The 20,739-nt window shown below is 42.1% G+C and overlaps 1 protein-coding gene across 8 annotated transcripts in view; it reads right to left on the reverse strand.

Moving 5' to 3' along the window:
- The window catches only part of FNDC7 (fibronectin type III domain containing 7), a 30,171-nt gene extending 10,968 nt beyond the window's left edge, over nucleotides 1–19,203 (reverse strand). For 5 of the 8 annotated variants that reach the window (XR_014263892.1, XR_014263893.1, XR_014263894.1 and 2 more), the window contains exons 1-12: nucleotides 17,515–19,203; nucleotides 16,011–16,276; nucleotides 15,481–15,499; nucleotides 11,090–11,344; nucleotides 9,694–9,954; nucleotides 7,290–7,547; nucleotides 6,407–6,661; nucleotides 4,507–4,764; nucleotides 3,678–3,932; nucleotides 2,126–2,380; nucleotides 2,008–2,034; nucleotides 273–533 (exon numbers count right to left, since the gene is read on the reverse strand). Coding sequence is in view for 4 of the 8 variants with exons in the window: in XM_082462593.1 (XP_082318719.1) it covers nucleotides 273–533; nucleotides 2,008–2,034; nucleotides 2,126–2,380; nucleotides 3,678–3,932; nucleotides 4,507–4,764; nucleotides 6,407–6,661; nucleotides 7,290–7,547; nucleotides 9,694–9,954; nucleotides 11,090–11,344; nucleotides 15,481–15,499; nucleotides 16,011–16,276; nucleotides 17,515–17,563 (2,419 nt within the window). In the remaining 4 variants the exon portion in view is untranslated. Of the gene's footprint in view, nucleotides 1–272; nucleotides 1,068–2,007; nucleotides 2,035–2,125; nucleotides 2,381–3,677; nucleotides 3,933–4,506; nucleotides 4,765–6,406; nucleotides 6,662–7,289; nucleotides 7,548–9,693; nucleotides 9,955–11,089; nucleotides 11,345–15,480; nucleotides 15,500–16,010; nucleotides 16,277–17,514 lie in introns of those variants that run through there. The other 3 variants (XR_014263895.1, XM_082462594.1, XM_082462592.1) reach the window with 3 other exon arrangements.
- Nucleotides 19,204–20,739: the final 1,536 nt, after the last annotated feature.

Here is a 20,739-nt window from a genome sequence, read left to right on the forward strand (position 1 = left end):
TTTACTGTTTAAGCAGCAAGCATCTGGTCCTTTTTCTGAAGGAGAAAAGAGAGAGAGGGATGAGAGGAGTGTCTCCAAATCAAGTAATAATAAAGCATCACAATTCCAAAGAAGCTTGGGGTCCCCAGTAGCCAGACTCTGCCTGCAGGATGTACAAAATGTCATGCCCTCTTTGACCTTCCTACATAGCAAATAAGTGTGATTGTTCTGAGTCTTAATTCACAGATTGAGTTGAGGACTAGTTTTAAATAAAGGGTCATAATTTGCCCTACCTGAATATATTTTTTTTGGACAGAAAGTAAGCTTCAGTCCTGTCTCAGCAACTGGGGAGACCATCACGGTATATACATCCCCGCAGGGTATCTCGGTAATATCACAGAAACTGAGGCCAGCGCTTGGGGCACACGTGAAAATGCCTTTGGAACCATAGAGGTCAGTGCTGTAATTGGCGGAGCCCCTGGAGGCCTGCCAGTAGATCCGGATGCCATTAGGGCCCAGCCTATATAATTTCACCTCCAAAGGGCAGCAGGAACCTGAAGGATAAAACAAACAGAAACAAACACATCACTATTCCACCATCACCACAAACCTGGCCTTTGTTACTATGGGGAAACAACATAAGTAGCCTACTCAATAATAAATGATTAGAGCAAGATTTGAGGGAGTATTCAAGTTCCTTCTGTGGTGGGTCACATGATTAGAAATCCATGTGTGAGGGTGAGGTGGGGCATGAGTTTTTAATAGAGAACAATGGTGAGGCCAAAAGTCCACGCTTGGCAGATATGTATTGTATATGACTCAAACTTTATGAGTCAAATGCACAGAATTCTTGTCAAGATCCCTCATAATGCCCTATTTTCATATGATTTTAGTGGGATTCAATTTAAATATAATTAAGTGCATTCAGCATTAACTGAAAAGACCTATTTTGCTGAGCTGAGTAGCATGATGCCTGTCGCTGGTCCACTCTTCACCAATGCTAGCTGACTGGGTACTTTTCCTTTCTCCTTTCCTGAATACCTTGAGCAGGCCACATATTAGGTGTCAAATGGTGGATTCCTCAGTAACTAAAATAAAAATGTTATTGTATAATAATAAAAAAAAATTCAGTTACAGATAGACTTCTTTGATTTATTCTTTAAAAAAAAAAAAGGTTTTTTAGGTGTGAAGGTAAGCAATGGGCCGTATTTCCAGAACTGGATATCAAGGTGAGAAATTAGGCAGCAAACCTAATGAAAGCTAATGGGCCAAAAGGAATGATAATCCAGCTTATGTATGTGTAGCACATTTTAAACGCTTTCATATCATGATCATTCCTATTTCTCTTACCAATGAGGAAACGGAATCAGAGAATAAGGTAACACAGTGCAGCTTAAGAAGCCAGGTCTTTAAACTCTTAGTTGAAGACTCACTCTACTACCTTTGGGATGCCAAAATTATATTTCAACTCTCCCACCCCATGCCTCGGGGAAGATACAGCTAACTGGTCATCGTACTGTCTCGCATTAAGCCTGAGAAGCATCCTCAGAAGATTTTTTCAAAACAGTTCTCCAAGCAGCCACTTCAGTGGACTAGAATTACACCAGAGAAATCTTATTTGCTAACCCTGTACCACTCCCTATTTCTCCCGCTATTTCCTAGTGGCTTGGTCTTTGTGAAGAACAAGATGCAATACTGTGCTCTGTTAACCTGTTGAAATAAGAAACCATAGAAGAAGCTGGAGTGGTTTAGAAGAGTGAGGTAGTAGCATAATAATAATAAGAAAGAAAAATTCAAGCCAAATAGGATGTGTGATCTAAATGCTTTCTGAAAACTCTGCCAGACTGAGTTACTCTGTGCTGCAGGTAGCTGGGTCATATAAAAACCTATCCTTCCTTCAGAAAAAGTATACCTGAACCTTGCTACCAGGGGAGTTAATTCACCAACTACTAACAGAAGCCTCTGAACCTTTGAGGTCCTAAGTCAAGAGGAAAACTGTAAACATTTTAGAAAGTAATCTGAACTTACCATGCAAGCTCGGTGGAGATGCAGCATCTTTTAAAATGAGATGGAAAGGCTATGTCTGGATCTGTAATAGTCAAAGTCCTTGTTGATACTCTAGAGCTAGAGGTTAGAATTCACTTACTCGAGGAATAACTTTGGTAGCCACAGTCCGCAGTCAGCCCAGTGGCACTAATTGCTTTTAATGCCACTGTGTAATTGATGCCGCATGTGATGCATCCCAGGAGGCAGTGGTTTTGACGGGTGTGACACTTAGACTGTCCAGTGTGTGACTCCAGAACTGTCACATAGGTTTGGGCGCCGGTCCCAACAGTCCAGCTCACGTTGATCACCGATTGTGTGACCTGAGTTTCTGTCAGACTGGCTGGACAGCATGGCACTTACATGAGGAAAGAGAAAACATTGGGGATTTACTTCCAATGAGGGTTATTTGTGAAAACTAACCAAGTATGGTATTTTGCCTGTGTTTCATTCAATATCCTAAATTTCTCAAACCTTCAACTGTTAATCAAAATGTCCTTAATAACTGTAAATGGAATATAACCTTTAAAAATTGTGAATCACTATATTGTAACTTCTATGACATTGTACATCAACTATACTTCAATAAAAAGATAAATTAAAAAAAACTTTAAAAATTTTCTTTTGTTAAGTAAAATCTCATTCTCTCTGATACGTTATTTAACATCACTGTATATAGCAGGTGCTTTCCCCAAGAATGCAGTGCAATAACTGGCTATGGGTAATGTGAGATTCTCCCCAATTTTTTTCAGAATAATTGAGAAACCCTTTGTTGTTCTCCAACTTTAACAATTCCAATTGCAAATTTTAAAGCAATGGTTGCATTCACCTTTTCTCCCAATATATCTTACATTTGCAATGAAATGTATTTTGCCTTTCTCATGCATTTCATAGTACACAGCTGATATAAAAGCTCAAAATATTCTTAGCCACCTAAGAGTACCACAACCAATTCTCAACTTTTCAAAGATCCATTATACAGGATATAGAATATCTGGAATCTTCCTGCGTATTTGGCATTGTCTCTATTCTGCTGCTCTTTACGTTTCAACTTATCTAATCTAAAGTGCCATTCTATCGTTGTGTATAAGAGAAAATAATGTCCAAAGGCTTTAAGTAATTTGCTAAATTTCATTCACACACAATGCTATGAAGCAATAACAGCTTTCGTTTATCAAGCTCTTACTGTGCATCAGGCACGCTAAGTGCTCTGCAGCATAAATGACGTAATATTCACAGCCACCCGATAAAGCCATTATCCCCTTCTAGCAATTAGGAAACTGAAACTCAGAAAGCATTTTTTAGAGAAAGATTCGAAAGGGCTGAACCAAAGAAATAAATAATAAACTAGTTCATTTGGCCACTTGTTAGTTTTGGTAGGTTGTGTCATGGGGGAATACGAATTCAAATAAATGTTTTTGCAGAGTCAATGTATTCCTCCTTTGATGTTCGTATTTGAATATATTAGAGCCTTCAGATGATACTTTCACAGAACCTGTGTGAAAGTTTTCTAAGACGGGGGCTCTTTGAAAGGCCTCTCTGAGTTTAAGGTATTTCTATCACACCTACGGTAAATCAAGTAAGAAAGTTCATGTCCTAAAACAATTCCTAAGGACCCCACTGAAGTTGAGGTTCAGGCTGTGGTTGCTACATACCCGTTTCTAAGGGCACACTGTAGCTGGGCAGGCTCCGTCCTGCTGGTGTTTCAGCCACAGCGGTGACAGAGAACACTGAGCCGCAGGGCAAGCCCCACAAGGTGCAGGACTCTCCCGTGCTGCTGCACCGGTGCAGCCCTTTCTCTCCCTGGGCAGTCACCGTGTAAGTGGCCTCATCGTTAGTGGATCGCCAGTACACGTTAATCATGGAAAAGGCATCCTTCGAAACATTTTTGATTTCAGGACTGCAAGGAGCTGAGAGATTTTAGATTATGAATGGAAACAGTCAGAATCAAAAATATCACATGTGCCATTTGGTCTAAAACTGACCTTTCCCCCCCCCCAAAATGAGATCATTACTTTCGACCATACCATGCATGTAGGGCAAATTCATAGAATCTTTATGTGGAAACCTTGTTGACATTGACGTATGGTATTGGGTTCCCATAGCGTCGGACTAATTGGAAAATGTTAAGGAGCCATTTGAACTCCAAAAGCGAAAGTAATTAGGACAAACATTTGTGGTCTTAACCTTCATGGTGTGAATACAGGCAGGTGCCCCAAAGGTAGGAGGAAGTGAATGGCTGAGGTAATCACTAGCAAAACCTTCCACTCTCCCCGTGGTCTCCTATTTCCTTTTTGTTCTCTTTCCCTTTTCCACCTCCTCTTCTGCCTCTCCTTAGTAAGACAGGGGCTCTCAGGGTCACCACAACAGGGTGGCTACTGGCAGTTAGCCTTTTCACCATTTTTTGCCGAATGCCCTTCCTGAGGGACATAGCTGGGGGGAGCCATTCTGACATCAGTGAATGAAATCTTTGCTGTATCATACCTGTGGTTATAAATCGGGAAGTACATGACGTATTGCTGCCCCGGACTTCACTGAAGGAATACACCGTGATGTTGTACTTGGTGTCACACTCTAGAGCAGAAAGGGTGCAAGCCGGAACAGTGTCATTGCACTCAACCACGCTGAACCCATCTACAGCCTTGGTTTCATAAAGTTCGGCACCACGGACGGGAGACCAGACGATCTCTACTCTGTCACTGGACACCAACACAGGGTTAATGTCACCAGGACAACAGGGAGCTGAGAGCAGGAGCAGAGAGAGAGTGGAGGTCAGTGCAGGAGCCATGCTGTCAGAGTGGCCTTGAGTCCTGGCGTCTCCGTGCCCAGAGCCTCTGCACTACCCTCCTAAGTCACTGCAACAATCTCCTACAGGTCTGTCCAGCTCCAATCCTGGCCTAACACCCACTACGTAGAGGGTGAATTCTCTATGCATGACATGCAAGGTTATTACAAGCTCTACCCAGTCGATATGTCCAGCTGCCCCTCCCCCATCCCCTGCCTCACCAGACCCCTCAATTCCCACACGTGCTTTTATTTCCCTATGCCTCAAAGATTGTGTTCACGCTACTGGAATGCGGTTCCCTTCTTCTGCCTGACAAAATCATGTTTAGTTTAACTTTAGATCCTATCAGTCTTTCCAGACACTAAACTAGATAAAACTAGGGGGCGGAGGAGGGGAAGAAGCATTGTATTAGTAGATTTTAGAAGAGGCCCTACACTACCTCACAGACAAATTCTGACAAGTGTCTAACTCACATGGGGTTTCTCTGGAATGCTCTTGCCCCACCTACATTCCATCCATCCTTAAAGATCCAGTTCAAGGCCACTCCCTCCGGAAGACCCTCCTGTGCTCTTGAGACCTTATTGATAGCCTCTGACTCTAAATTCCAAAGGCACCAATTATTTGATTCCTTCATCTTGGTAAAAATGTAGGGGCCTAGGCTCGATCCCTGGTCAGGGAACTAGATCCCACAAGAATGCCACAACTAAGAGTTCACATGCCACAACTAAGGAGCCCGCCTGCTGCAACTAAGACCAGGCGCAACCAAATAAATACATAAATATTAAAAATGTATTGTTATTTATATAATTATATTATAGTATTCTTGTTTGTAAATATAGTTAATTTTGTCACTCACTCCATTCATTCTTTAAAAATCGAGCATCTCCCATATGCCAGTCATACTATGATAAGCATTCAGGATGAAGAGATAAATAAAATACAATCCCTGACCTTTGAAGACCCAAGCCTAGTGGAGACTAATAGTAACAATAATAATGATGCTAATAAAAATATTTGCTTTGTGCTTTTCTCACATACAAAGACCTTTTCATATTCATGTTCTCATTATTATTTGTCCCATTTTGCAGTAGCAGATACTAAGGAACTTAGCAAGGTAGACATCATTATTCCCATTTTGCAAATGAGTTGGTGGTCAAGTTAGGACTTAAACCCAGGTGTCCTACTCCAAAGCCCTCCACACCATGTAGAATCTTTGCCATTGCATCCCTATTTTCTGGGCTTGGGGAAAGAGTGAACTCTGAGACCTAAGGATCACCTCCCCTTCAGCTTCCAGCACAGGCCTGAACACTGAGTAGATCTTGGTGGAGGGTTCAACTTTTCAGAGCAGGCTTGAATAACAACACTCTTTCCCTTCTTTTCACTCCTAAACCTTGCATTCTTGTTAAGCTTGAGTCCACGAAGTCCAAATTCCCTAGTCTGGAAAGAATGTGAAAGAAGAGATTCACTTTCCATTCTTGGCCCTAGAATGGCTCCCAGGTGGTCTAGGTAAGTCAATAAGTGCAATGGATGATCCATTCTGCTGCTGAGTTTAGTGAACTCAGAACTCAACTCCCTTTACAAGCATCAAGTGCAACTCACCTGTGGTATAATTAAACACATCACCCAAAGGACTCTGTCCTGCCTTGTTATAGGCAAAAACACTAATAAAGTAAGTGAAGCCACACTCAGATAAGAAATTGCACTGGGTGAAGGAGGTGTTGCAGTGTACTTCCAAGCCATCGTCACTCTTCACAAAGGCCACATAGTAATCACCCAGATGCACATTGGACCAAGCCACAGACAGGTGGCCAGGGGGATCTTCTTGGATTGTCACCCTTCCAGGTGCACAAGCAACTAGGAAATGATAAATAATTAACAGTTGTGAGAGTACTGCAAGAGATTTTCTTTGCATCTTTGCATAGTAGCTCTTCACTAAATGTTAGTTCTCATCCCCAAAACACACAGATATTTCTAAATTGAAGCGTAGAACTCCACATATGTATCTCTTTGTCTCTTTGATGAGAATGAAAGTGGGAAGATATCTAAACACATATTCCAAACTACAGACATTCCATCTTTATCTTAAAAAGATAGCTCCCACCAGGCCTAGGTCTGTGAAACACGATGTAAATAAGAGACCACTATCTGTACTGCACAGCTAGCGTTGTGTATCACTCAAACTGGATCCTAGAATATTTACAACTTTACAAATGCAAAAGAAAATAAACTAATTAGTGAAAGATCTGGAATAGGAACCAGGTTTCCTAAATTTCAGTGTTTTTTCCAATGCACGAGATCTGGTTTCACTATCAACATTATTCAAACTCATCAGAATGTCCAACTTAACACTTTCATTTAGATCAGGCCTTCATTTTTGCTTGTTCTAGAGTGTTCTGGAACACTGTCATGTGATTATTTGTTTCCCTAATGGTAGTCACTTTGGCTTGCCAACCCCCCAGTGATCTCACTCTTGTTTACATACCAGTTTTCAGGGTCACTGCTGAAATTGATCTGCTAGATCCGGCATCATTAGTTGCTAAAACTGAAATCAGGTACTCGGTTCCACACTGGAGAGGGGAGATGGTGCAGGAACTGAAAGTCGTACTACAGCTCAGCCTGGAAGAGTCACTCAAAGCCATCACGGTATAGTTGAAAGCTCCTTCTGTCGGTGCCCATGAAACAGATGCCTTCAGAGAACCACTATCAAAAGAGACTTGAATGTTGGCAGGAGCACGAGGACCTACATTTTTGAGAAACAATTAAGATTTTTGCAGTAACCTCAAGAACCCAAGTAAGATTTGGCCTAACAATATTGCAGAGCTTGGAGGATGGGGTACTCCAATCACATGATACTTGCAAGTGTACAAAGCGTAAAATTGGGATTTAGGGTACCTGAGAACTGGTAACACATCTCCCATTAACTATGCAAACTCATAACTAGCTATATGACTTTGGCCATGTTATTTAATCTTTTTGTTATTTATTTATTTTTCTCATCTGTAAAATAGATCCTAGCACATATAGGTGCTAAATAAACATTTTGAATGAATGAATGAGTGAATGCACAATTTGATAAGTGATAGAAATAATTAAATGAAGTTATAAATGTGAAGGGCTAAGAGGGCCATGTGGGTATATTATCAAGTGGTAGGTCAAATATTCTATTATAGATTGATGAAGTTAAACAGATTAGTTTCAACAACATTCCTTCTTTACTTTTGACACATGCTAAGACATGTAAGAGCTTTTAGGTCACAGCTGTTTACAGAAGAGCAGACTTTCTATTCTAAATCAAAGGGAAAGAAGGAAAGTATCAAGTGTGATGGTCACACAGGAAGGCAGTTTTTTAGCATCTCCAAAACGATTTCCTCTGCATTCTTAGAAATATGCCTTCCTTTCCTCAGGCTTATCCTCCTAAAAAAGCTTGAGGCCCTCAATAAATGTTTGTGGAGAGAAAGAATGAGTGAATGTCTTGGAAGAGGCCCAGAGAGACTGGTTTGTCACAGACATCCTGACTCACCAGGCCCATCATGAATCACCTTAGGGCCACCTTGCTCTGATTTCTACCTGGAAAAGTAATATAAAAGGCAAACCCTTCACTTCTCCCTACAGTTCTGCTTCGGCCTATAGACAATGAGGCTTCCACTCCCCTCCAAAGTAGGAACTGTTGGAGAGAACATTTCTGGTTTCTTTCCACTTTCTCCTTGGTCCTCCCCAAGAGATGAAACAGCTAATCTGGTTGGTGAGTCCGGCATCTACTAGACCATATTGTCAGAGGATGACTCACTCTGCCTCAAGAGAAGGAAAAATCTCTCTTCTTCCCTCTCTCTCCATCTCGTTCTTTTGGCTCAGAGCAGCAGCTCAGTTTGGGCATCTAGTTATCACGCAGTAGGACGCCCTGGTCAGGTATCCCTGCAGTGGGGATTGTGAGAACACAGACGATGCATCAGCTTCTCAGTCTACAGCTGGAGGAGAGGTGGTGGGAAGCCCCTCGTTGACCTCAGGCCCAAACTGAGGACTTTGGGAAATATATCTGAAATATGGATTCCCACCACGGCACAAAGTGCCATAACAGGAAGTTTGTTTTGTTTGTTGCTGTGCCTCTAGAGCAATGCCAGCTGAAAGTTGGGACACACTCATTAAATGTCTGCTGAATAAATTCTTGTTTGGCTCAGTTCTTTTTGTCTCTACTCTTGGTCTGAACCTATGAAGGGACAAGAGGTGACTGGTAAACCTAATAAGAATTATCTCCTGCTGTGTGATATTGAACATATAAGCTGAAAATAAGTTGGCTCTGGGGGGGTGGTGCCATGCTCTGTGCACTCTGAGCAGCATTTCTTTTTTTTTTTTTTTTTTTAAGCAAGCATCTGCCGTTTTTGTTTTTAAATTAATTAGTTTATTAATTTATTTATTTTTGGCTGTGTTGCGTCTTCGTTTCTGTGCGAAGGCTTTCTCTAGTTGTGGCGAGTGGGGGCCACTTTTCATCGCGGTGCGCGGGCCTCTCACTGTTGCGGCCTCTCTTGTTGCGGAGCACAGGCTCCAGACACGCAGGCTCAGTAGTTGTGGCTCACGGACCTAGTTGCTCCGCGGCATGTGGGATCCTCCCAGACCAGGGCTCGAACCCGCGTCCCCTGCATTGGCAAGCAGATTCCCAACCACTGCACCTCCAGGGAAGCCCTGAGCAGCATTTCTTTACACGTGCCATAAGCATTTAAACCACCGAGGAGGAATTATCAGGACACTATAAATAAGCTCATAATCAATTTAAATAGCTGCTGCCAGCTGCTCTGTACTTATCACTTAACGCTGCTCTCAGTGACTGCAATGCACAGCCCTTCTCATTAATCAAAAAGGAGAAGGTTGAGACTGAGCTGCAAAGTCCTTACCTGTTCTCTGATTGCAGGTGGAGTCATCCCCAGGTGTTCCGCTGGCATTCCACGCATAGGCCTTTATGGTGTAGAGAGTCCCAGCGTCTAAACTGGTGAATGTCAAGGAGGTGTTGGTGGTATTCTCTTTCCATATTCTCCCCAAACCGTTAGCTCGCATAATGGACACAGAAAATCCAGTTGCCATATATACGCTTTTCCACTGCACGAGAATAGAGTCTGGACTTGGAGAGCTTACTTGTAGAATTGGTGCAGCCAGCACTACAAAGACAAAAACCTGTGCATTTGTGTTATGAAAGTGCAAGAGAGGCTAATTCGAATTTAGGAATAGTAATTTGAGGTTGATTATCAATATTATGAAAAAATTATTTGCTTTGCAATAGGATTCATGGCAGAGTTCCATTAAACAATTGTTATTTAAATGTGTATTAATTACAGATAACTCAGCAGAGGAAGGGGGAACAGAGAAATTCTAATATTAGGCATACCTTCAACTGGAAGTTGGTAAGAAATTAGATAAAACATCCCTGTAATCATAATATAAATCAATGGGGGGAATGATAGTTTATACTATTTTAACATGCACGCAACCTTTCAGAAATATGCCGAGGTACAACTTTATCAAATCAATTTAAGTCATGCTGATGACAAACTCTAAATGGTTTTATTTCAAACAAGTCAAAGTGCAGCAAAATCTCTTCTATGTGTTCTTTATTCCACATGGTTTTATTGATAATTGAGGTTAAAAACAGAAATCCCTGGGCTTCCCTGATGGCGCAGTGGTTGAGAATCCGCCTGCCAATTCAGGGGACACGGGTTTGATCCCTGGTCCGGGAAGATCCCACATGCTGCGGAGCAACTAAGCCCATGCTCCACAACTACTGAGACTGCGCTCTAGAGCCCGCGAGCCACAACTACTGAGACCGTGTGCCACAACTACTGAAGCTCGCACACGCTAGTGCCCATGCTCTGCAAAGAGAAGCCACCTCAATGAGAAGCCTGCGCACCACAACGAAGAGTAGACCCTGCTCTCCACAACTAGAGAAAGCCCGCGTGCAGCAACAAAGACTCAATGCAGCCAAAAATAAATAAATACATTTATAAAACAAACAAACAAAAAAAATGAAACAGAAATCCCTTTTTCAGAGATTTGAAAGCACGGATGCTTTTAAAGATGCCCAGAAATGGGTTTTATTTTTCAAAGCATCTGGAATTTACATACCACCTCCTCCACAGACATGTGAATTCCAAAAAAAAAGTCACTTGGTGGCTTTCACTTCTGAGCCTTGAATCATAGACATTCACATGATACAAAATTACATCATGCATTTGCATCCTCAGTGTAATTGATCCAGGTCACAAGCAATTGCTCAACAGAGGATGAACGTCCAGCTACCTGTCTTTGCCTGTTTTGGAGGCGATGCCTGGCTTCTCCCAGCAGGACTGATGGATCTGATGGTGATTTGGTACAAGGTTGCAGCCTTCAGGCCCGTCACAGTGCCTGGGGAATTGGCCACCACGGTTTCAATGACAGTGTTCCCATCTCTGGCTGTGAGGAGGTAACCGGTGGCCCCTGGCACTGTAGCCCATTCCACAGTGATACTGTTGCTGATTTTTGAATACGCCTGATCAATAGTGGGTATTTTGGGAGCTGAAAGAGATTTTGAAGGTGTACATTAGCTAGGGTACCTGTAAGGATTACTTCTTTCATCATTTTACTTTCAAACTAAGTCATTCTCATGTCATCCTTCAGACATAAACCTTGCCCTTATTTTCCAGATCAAGAAACAAACAAACAAACAAACAGAGGAAAAGAAAGGCAAAGCTACTCTCCAGAAGAGAGCAAGAAAGCTCAAACCTCCCATTCAGGAATGGGACTTCAAAGAGGTTTTTCCCAGTTGCCTCTCGATTAATTTGCACTTTTTGTACTTTTAAAAGAGTTAACTAAGAGTAGGGAGTGATTTGGGAGAAGAACTCTGAGGGGAGGGAGAGAGTAACTGAGGGCTTCCATTCTGGAGGCTACTCCAGTCTGGCGTCCTGTGAATCCCCCGGCATGCTTTGTCATGGGTCTCCCCTTCCTGCCCCACCTCTATGCGACTCCGTCTCCAGCAAGGGTCCACCTCCATCCCCCACCTCTGTCGAGGCTGTGATTTCCACTCATGCACTTTGCACATTTTCCAAGTGGCATTTAATCTAATGGAGGAAGGGGGAGAATTGAGTTCTTTGTTTCATAATTGAGCGTACTGTCTTTAATATTATCAGAGTGTAACAATTTTCAGATTCTTCTATATAAAATAAAAATAAACTTTATTCTCTCCTTCTCTATCAAAACATCTGCCCCAGCCTAAGAATGAGATGCCAGGGTCCCTCCTCACCTGCGCCTGGCCATGGTTTGCCAGGAGGCCGTGAATGCTTATGTCATGAGTTTACACAAGGCATTCCTATACTTTGGGCATGGGGTAGAAGATACAACATGGTAATCAGATTTACTACTCTGCAAAACTCCACGGACTCAAAAATGCCCTGGGTGTAGGAGGTCCAAGTAGAAGAAAAGGTCAAACAAAAATATCTGGGTTTTAGGTTTGAAGCTGGCAATTTGTCTTTTATATTTAAAGTACTGCATTTGCTGGGTAAAATCACTATATGCCAAATTCAAAACTAAAGTGCAAAACAAAACTCTAGGGCAAAGAGGAGAAGTAAATACTGTCCAAATGTGTGATTTGTCAGTATCAACTCCCTCCCTCCAACAGACCCCAACCTGCAAAACCCCATGTGCGTGATACAGACAACTTCTCTTTCTGTACCCATAGCCCAGAAAGTTGGCTTTGGCAGCATCTCAGAAATAACCATGCTGCAAGAATGAACAAAGAGTCCACTGTGCACTGGCCAGACGTTCCTTCAGTATCACCCAGGACTGTCTCCTTTGCCATCAAAAGAAAACTATGATGGTTATAAATGCTGGGGAAAAGTTGCAGGGGCTCATCTTAGCCATTTGCCAGCAGAAGCTGACTCTGCGGGAAGCGCCTATGTCCCCTCCCTGTTGTAGGATAGAAAGCCCCCGCAGGGGTCTCACATTTATCCCTCCTACACACTCATCTCTTTTCTGCTCGCCCAGTTATTTTTTCTCTGTTAAAGCCTTCTTTCCTCTAACTTTGCGGTGTCTCTCAATCCCTGCTGCTTCCTTTGTCCCCATTGTTCATCTTATCTCCTGTTAGCCAGTCCTGCTCATTGGAATGGACTAATTTCCTGGACAAATGACAACCAAACTAGACATTGTCGTGACAGTGCCTTCATGGAGTGGCTTGAAAGGCATCTAAAAGGCTGGCATGGCACCGGCTATCTCCCCACAGGCCTGTCAAGGGGCCTGAGGACTCCACAAAATTTGTCGTATTGAATTGAGCTGGGAGGGGCACATTTGCCAAGCATAGTAGTACATGAAGCCAGTATCAGCAGGATGAAACGCGGGGTTTCATGATGGGAAAATAGCAAAGGATTTGGATTTCAGAATGCTGGGCTTGAGCCCTGGCTCTGCCATTTACTTCTGTCTATGAACACGTACAAGTGATTTAACCTCTTCTAGTCTCAGTTTTCTTCCTTGAGTATATGGAATATTAATAATTCTTACATCTTTGAGTTTACTTTGAAATGTAAAATACTTACATCTTAAGATGGTAAAGATTAAGTAAAATAGTGAATGTAAGGGCACATTGAAAGGTAGGAAGGGTTAGTGTGTGTGTGTGTGTGTGAACCAGGACGAACAATTTTGGGGTTTGGAAAAGCCAGGCTGCATGGCACTGCCATGGAGGGGGTGCTGCCAGGGAAGGTGGGATTATGGAGACTCTGGGGTAAGCACAGGCTGGAGAGACAGATTGCCTGTTTACACATGGTTCTAGAGCAGGATCTGACCAGTAACGGCAATGAAAGAAGATCAACACCTCTGTACTATGTTTCCCTTAAAGAGATGAGAAGATTGAGCAGGACATGTAAGTCTCCATAAATCAGCAGCGGTTCTTCACTCTTTCTTTGTTCTGTATTTGGCCCGCTAACTGCACTGATGAAAGAGAAAAATTTATTCCCTAGATTTGCAATCAACCACTCTGATTAGTCAAAAATGAAACCCTTTGAGTCACAGCATCTGTGCATTCTACCAACTCAGAGATCTAAATTAGCCCATGTGGCCCCAGTGGCCAGACACAGATAAACAGCCAATGCCAGAGCCCAAAAAGAATCAGAATACACACACCCCAAATGAAACCTCCTATACAGTATCAATAAAACACATCACATCTATTGAAAAGACAGAATGAATCAATTAACAGCATCACCAGTATATCCAGTCTGCCCCATTCTTTCTCTCAAATAGTGTGGATAACGTGGGACTAAAAAGAGGCCCGTTCTGAGGGCTCAGTGTGTCCTGTGGTCCTGGGACCCTCTAAGAGACAGCAGAACTAGATTTTGTCCAATCGAAGGGCCACTGATTTTTTAAAAATCACTTTGTTTATGGCCAAATAGTCCTTCTCACAGCTTCCTGGTCAATCCTGAAGGTATCTCAAGAAAAAGTGAGTAAGAATAAAGCGTGAAATAATAATTTTTAAAAACCTATTGTATAAGCATGGATTTTATGGCTCAGCCAAAAATCTATATCAAACATTTTAATTGCCTTATTTACATTTCCTTTTCTGTGGTATATACAAAATAAGAAATAAAATTTGTTCTTATTTGTGCTGAATTACTAAGAGAGTTTATTGGTGATATAATTGATATTATATGGTTCCTTCAGATCATCTAAATTCCATCGAACATAAGTTTCCATTCTAGGGACTTAAATTTCTAGAATGCATGAACCAGGAGAGGCCTGTAGAGAAATTATCCTTGCTTTCAGTCATTTATTCAAGAAAAATGGTGATAAAATCTCTTAAAAGAAAGCCTTTTTCCAGCTCTGGGTTTTCATTGTCTATATTTTAAGGATGCAATATTAGAAGTATAAAACCTTTTTTATTAGAGAATCTAATCTTTTTATTAGAGAATCTTTTATTAGAGAATTTTGATCAAAATTGTTTCTAGTTTTCTCCTCTAATTCCTCAGAAGACAAATAAGAAAAGTTATATAAATTAGGCTCTTCACTAAAATTTTGTTTCTTTGACTGGAATGATGATCATTGTAATACTTTACTAATGGTTAACCGTGTTTGAGAAAAATCTATGACTGCATGACTCTATACATCTCAGTACTCAAGAAGAATATCTTATGAGGATGTATCTTTAAATTTTGATCCATGTATTTGTCTTACCAGTTACACTCACAGTGTGAGTGCTCAGAAAATGTTGAATATTTTTCCTGGTATAGCCTTTATATTTCAGGGTAGCCCAGGAATTAACAATGGAAATTAAAATCAACTATGGGGGGCTTCCCTAGTGGCACAGTGGTTGAGAATCTGCCTGCCAATGCAGGGGACACGGGTTCGAGCCCTGGTCTGGGAAGATCCCACATGCCGCGGAGCAACTCGGCCCGTGAGCCACAACTACTGAGCCTGCGCGTCTGGAGCCTGTGCTCCGCAACGGGAGAGGCCGCGACAGTGAGAGGCCCGCGCACCGCGATGAAGAGTAGCCCCCGCTTGCCGCAACTAGAGAAAGCCCTCGCACAGAAACGAAGACCCAACACAGCCATAAATAAATAAAATTAAAAAGAAAGAAAGAAAAAAAGAACCGTGTGCTCTGACATATCTCAAAAAAATGGAAAAAAAAATCAAATATGGGGAGGGTAAACTTGCATTTCAGAGAATGTTACCTGTTTTTGTTGAAGCAACCTGAAAAGGAAAGTTTAGAATATTAGAACCATAAAGAAAAACACCATTTGGGGAAATGTAAAACCTAAATCAGAGCAGTAATATACTTAGCACAACATGTTTATACAAAATGTGAGCAATATTCCAATCCACACACAGTATTTATTTGCACAAATTATTTCCCAACACTCAAATCTACCACAAAGCAATCCTAAATAAAATTGAGAGGATGGAGACAGATCACATTACTGTTTCATTTCTCTCCCTGAATCTGCCTATTGAACTAAGTCAGTAGCTGCTGATGGATTTTTCAGAAATCTTTGTTCTTAAAACATAATGATATTCTTGTTTTCTTTCACTAGTAAATTGCATTAAATTTCAAACACACTAACATATACAATCTTGGTATGCCTCCAAAGTATTTTGATTTCCATCTCCCCACCACTGAGGCCCTCAAAAAAAGAGAAAGATATTGAATGTATCTTTTTTCCCCCCCTAAATAGTTGCAGGTAGGTCGGAATGGTGAACTCACCATTTTAAGGCAGATAAGACTGAATCCAATCACAGACAAACATTTCACCTGTCCACCAGCCATCCTGTTGGACTGAGCACTCACATGGCACACAACAAAGTGGGCAGGGTCCTCTTTGGTCCCCAGGTGGGCAGCACTGTTTGTCGCTGGGATGTGGGGCTGTGATTCTGGGAACAGACCCCGGGGAAGTAGCTCCTCCCCTTCTGTGTGGAGCTGACCTGTAACTAGGGGCACCTGGAGACTGGCAGGTACAGGTATTGCAAAGACTGAAAAAAAAGAAGAGAGTGGAAGAAAGCTATGCCAACCAGGTCAAAATGCTACTGTAACATGGGTTTCAAGGTGATGTGTAGAATGCTCCCCTTTTCTATTAAAAATTCTTTTCTAAATAAAAATTTTACGAAGCTGTATAGAAATTATTGACATAGTGAAATGATCCTTTTAAACTTGGGGATCCTGACCAGTTTTATTTTTTCTTTTTCACCTTTATTTGTTGTTCTTATTGTTGTTTCAGTACAAAGTGATCGGTTCTGCTGTCGGCTGGTGTGGAGGGATTGGGGAGATGTTGTTTAAGGGTACAAATTTAAAACTAGTAGATAAAAAGTTCTGGGAATCTAATGTACAACATAGTGATTATAGTTAACAATATCGTACCATAAACTTCAAAGTTGCTAAGAGACTAAATCTTAACTGTTCTCAACACAAAAAAGAAATGATAATTATGTGATGCGATAGAGATGTTAGCTAATGCTACTGTAGTAATCATATTACAATATATAAATGTATCAAACTAACACTTGTACACCTCAAACTTATGCCTCAAACTTGACAGTGTTATGTGTCAATTACATTCAAGAAAGGAAGGAAGGAAGGAAGGGAGGGAGGGAGGGAGGGAGGGAGGGGGAAAGGAAGAAAGAAAGGGAAAGGGCAGCAGCATGTCCCTGTGCTGAGAAAGACAGTGGGAGGTCCTTAATGAGCACATTAAATCCATCCATCCCCAGTACCTCCCCGCCATTTACAAAAGGGATTCCAAAAGTGGGGAGGAAGCATATGTTCATTATCTGAATTATTGTAATGGTTTCATGTGTGTATACATATGTCAAAACATTGAGTTTATATTATAAATATGTGCAGTTTATGGTATGTCAGTTTTACACCACTAAAGTTGTTTACAAAAATCAGTCTAACTCAGCGTTCTAAGATCCTTCCACTAAACCACTCTGTCTTCTATGAGTTGACTACTATGAATTCAAGGCATTTTCATTTGTGCATTTAACAAGTATATATGGAGTACCTACTGTATACCAGGCATTGTTCTGGACACTGGGGATATAAACATAAGCAAACCAGAGCTCTGTGCTCATGGAACACACACTCTAGCAGAGGAAGGCCAAAAGAAGCAGCTAACGTTACAACTATCTAATGTCAGGTGTTGCTAAATGTTATGAAGAAAAATAAAGCAGAGTAACAGGAGAGAATATTGAGGGATAGAGTTTAGTTTGTATACCATGGTCAGAGAGGATTTCTCCAGCAATGAGGTGCTTGAGCATGGGCATCAGGGAAGTGAGGATGAATCCTTTGGAAACCTAGGAAAAGAGCATGCCAGGCAGAGGGAAGAGGAAGGGCAAAGGCCCTGAAGAGCAAGAGGGCTTGGCCAGAGCAACATGAGCACTCACGCTCCCACCTGCCGGAGTGTTGGTGGCTGACTGTCTAGCTGAGTCTTTCTCAGGCTTGCCCTTAGCTAAGAGCTGCCTTGCTCAAAGTCACACCCTCTTCCCTGGGGTGCCCACATCTAAAGACTGGGAGACGAGCAAATATAGTTTCGCCTTGCCTGATTTCAGGAGGCGAGAGCTGAACGGTGCACTATGGCATCTACCAGGGTTGGGGGAGGGTGAGACTAGAGAGGCGCCTAGGGAGCAAAATTTAAGGAGGCCCCACTCTCAGGTTCACACAAACCCAGAGTTCCAGAGGTTTATGGTCATGAATTTAAAGAGATGCCAGTCAGCATGATTGTGTATTTTTTCTGGTCATGTGCAGGCACAGAGTAGGCTGAGAGTTGTATTTAAGTAGGACTAGGGTATTACTAGACAAGTATGATGGAGAGAGACTGCAGCAAGGGAATTGAGAATGTTTACAAGGAAGTGATTTATAATATTGGAATGTGGAAACTAAGCTGGGTGGGCAAGGAAGTGAGGCTTGCTGCCATGTCTCACTACCACGGAGGCAGTGGGGACTGCAATGCAGAGTGAAAAGTCAGCAGGAGCAATAGGCTGGAGAACCCAGTGGAGTTAAAGTATTGTCGGAAAGGATATGAGAGGGAAGTAAGCAGAAAATGGAGGAGTTGGTGAGTAGAGGATGGGATGTTTGAAATGGAAACTCTGGAGAAGTTTCAGTTATTGATGATGGGCCAGTTCTAGGATGTAACCATGGGAGATGGTAGCTGAGGTCAGGTGGAAGAAAAACATCATTGGAAGTCAGGTGATCAAGAAACTGAGAGGCCTGAGAATTGGCAAGATTTTTCAATGGGTATTGGAATTACTAAGAATTCTAACAGTAGTGAGGAAAGAGGTATTGAGACGTTTGTTAAACTCTAAGGATTAAAATACTAGGGGAGTATCTTTTGAGGTCTGTGAATGACATGAACAACTGAGGGATAATGGATGGTATAATCTGATGACATGAACTTTAGAGGAGCTGGGAGGTTCAGGGAAGAGGGAGAAACAATGATCTGGAAGTATAATGATTTTATGTTAGTAACTGATTTCTGGCTAATGTCAACTTCTTAGTTGTTGTCAAACAGGTTATGTGTTATTGCTGAGCAGTTCCGTGGGGAAACAATGTATATAAAGCACTTGTTTTGTAACATAAATTTACTTTAAAATTTTGAATTACCAAGTTTACCAACTGTCTGAAATTCTCCTTTCAGGAATGGGATTCCGCAAAGCAGTAAATGCTTGAGTTTTGGTGCTGAGGGGTACGGAGCTAAGACGATGAAGAGGTGAAGCGCTTATAAGAGTGAGTCTGTTTAGGGAATTCCCTAGTGGTCCAGTGGTTAGGACTCCGTGCTTTCACTGCCGGGACCAAGTTCAATCCCTGGTTGGGGAACTAAGATCCTGCAAACTGCACAGCGTGGCCAACAAATAAATAAATAAAAAAATAAAATCAAGTTTAAAATTAAAAAAGTAATAATAAGAGTGAGTCTGGGGCTTCCCTGGTGGCGCAGTGGTTGAGAATCTGCCTGCCAATGCAGGGGACACGGGTTCGAGCCATGGTCTGGGAAGATCCCACATGCCATGGAGCGGCTGAGCCCGTGAGCCACAATTACTGAGCCTGCGTGTCTGGAGCCTGTGCTCCGCAACAAGAGAGGCCGCGATGGTGAGAGGCCTGCGCACCGCGATGAAGAGTGGTCCCCACTTGCCGCAACTGGAGAAAGCCCTCGCACAGAAACGAAGACTCAACACAGTCATAAATAAATAAATAAATAAATAAAAGACCGTGCATTTCAAAAAAAAAAAAAAAAAAAAAGAGTGAGTCTGTTTAAACATTCTTAGTGTACTAATGGGGTAATACTAGGAAAATCAAGATTAGTCAATCATCCAAAGTCCAAGAGAAGGGCTGAAAAATAAAAGATAAAGACAAGGACTTCCCTGGTGGCACAGTGGTGGGGTGTCCGCCTGCCAATGCAGGGGTCACGGGTTTGATCCCTGGTCCGGGAAGATCCCACATGCCGCGGAGCAACTAAGTCCGTGCGCCACAACTACTGAGCCTGCGCTCTGGAGCCTGTGAGCCACAGCTACTGAAGCCCGCAAGCCTAGAGCCCGTGCTCCGCAACAAGAGAAGCCACCGCGATGAGAAGCCTGCGCACCGCAATGAAGAGCAGCCGCCACTCACCGCAACTAGAGAAAGCCCGCGCGCAGCAACGAAGACCCAACACAGCCAAAAATAAATAAATTTTTAAAAAAGTTAAAAAAAAAGATAAAGACAAGGGGTTGGAATGAAAGAGAGAGAAAATGTTAGGATGTTGTATAACAAGTCATCAGCTTTCTAACCCACAATACCTGTGTCCATGTTTCTTGACATCCAACCTCCTTTACTAAGCTAACATTAAATATTTTAGTTTTTGTTACTTAGTATACAATTCCAGATTTCAAATCTGTAACGCTAGGATTTGTTTCGCTGAGAGTGGCAGAAAACCTATAAAGAAAGTGGCTTAAACGGAAGTTTCTTTCTGATATAAAATATTGGAGCAGAGCATCCAGGAGTGTATGGCAATTCTAGTCCATGGAGTCAGAGACCCAGGCTCCTTTCAATTCTTTAGTTGGCCATCTCTAGAATGAGGCCTTCTTTTTATTGATCCAAGATAAAGCTCCAGGTATCATATCAAATTTCTAAGCAGCAGAATTCAGTAAGGGGAGAGGGAAAAGAAAAGATGAACTATATGCCAGTAAGCTCTTAAGAAAGGTTCCTTCTGCCACTTACATCCTGTTGGTCAGAAGTTGGTCTCATGGCTATGTCAACTGAGCTGAAAGGAAAAAAAAAAAGGCACACACAGTCAAAAAATTCTATTGCTATGGAAGAAGGGAAGAATGCAGACTTAACAGTGGGCAGTCTCTGCCACATGAATGAACAAATAAGGTATAAGCATAAGGCATAAGCTTAGGGCAGAATTTGCAACATTTAACAGAAGGAGAAAGAGAGAGGAGTAAGGAGGAAAATGGGATAGATGTGACTG

This window comes from Balaenoptera physalus (assembly GCF_965194825.1).
Source record: "Balaenoptera physalus genome assembly, chromosome: 1".
NCBI lineage: Eukaryota > Metazoa > Chordata > Mammalia > Artiodactyla > Balaenopteridae > Balaenoptera > Balaenoptera physalus.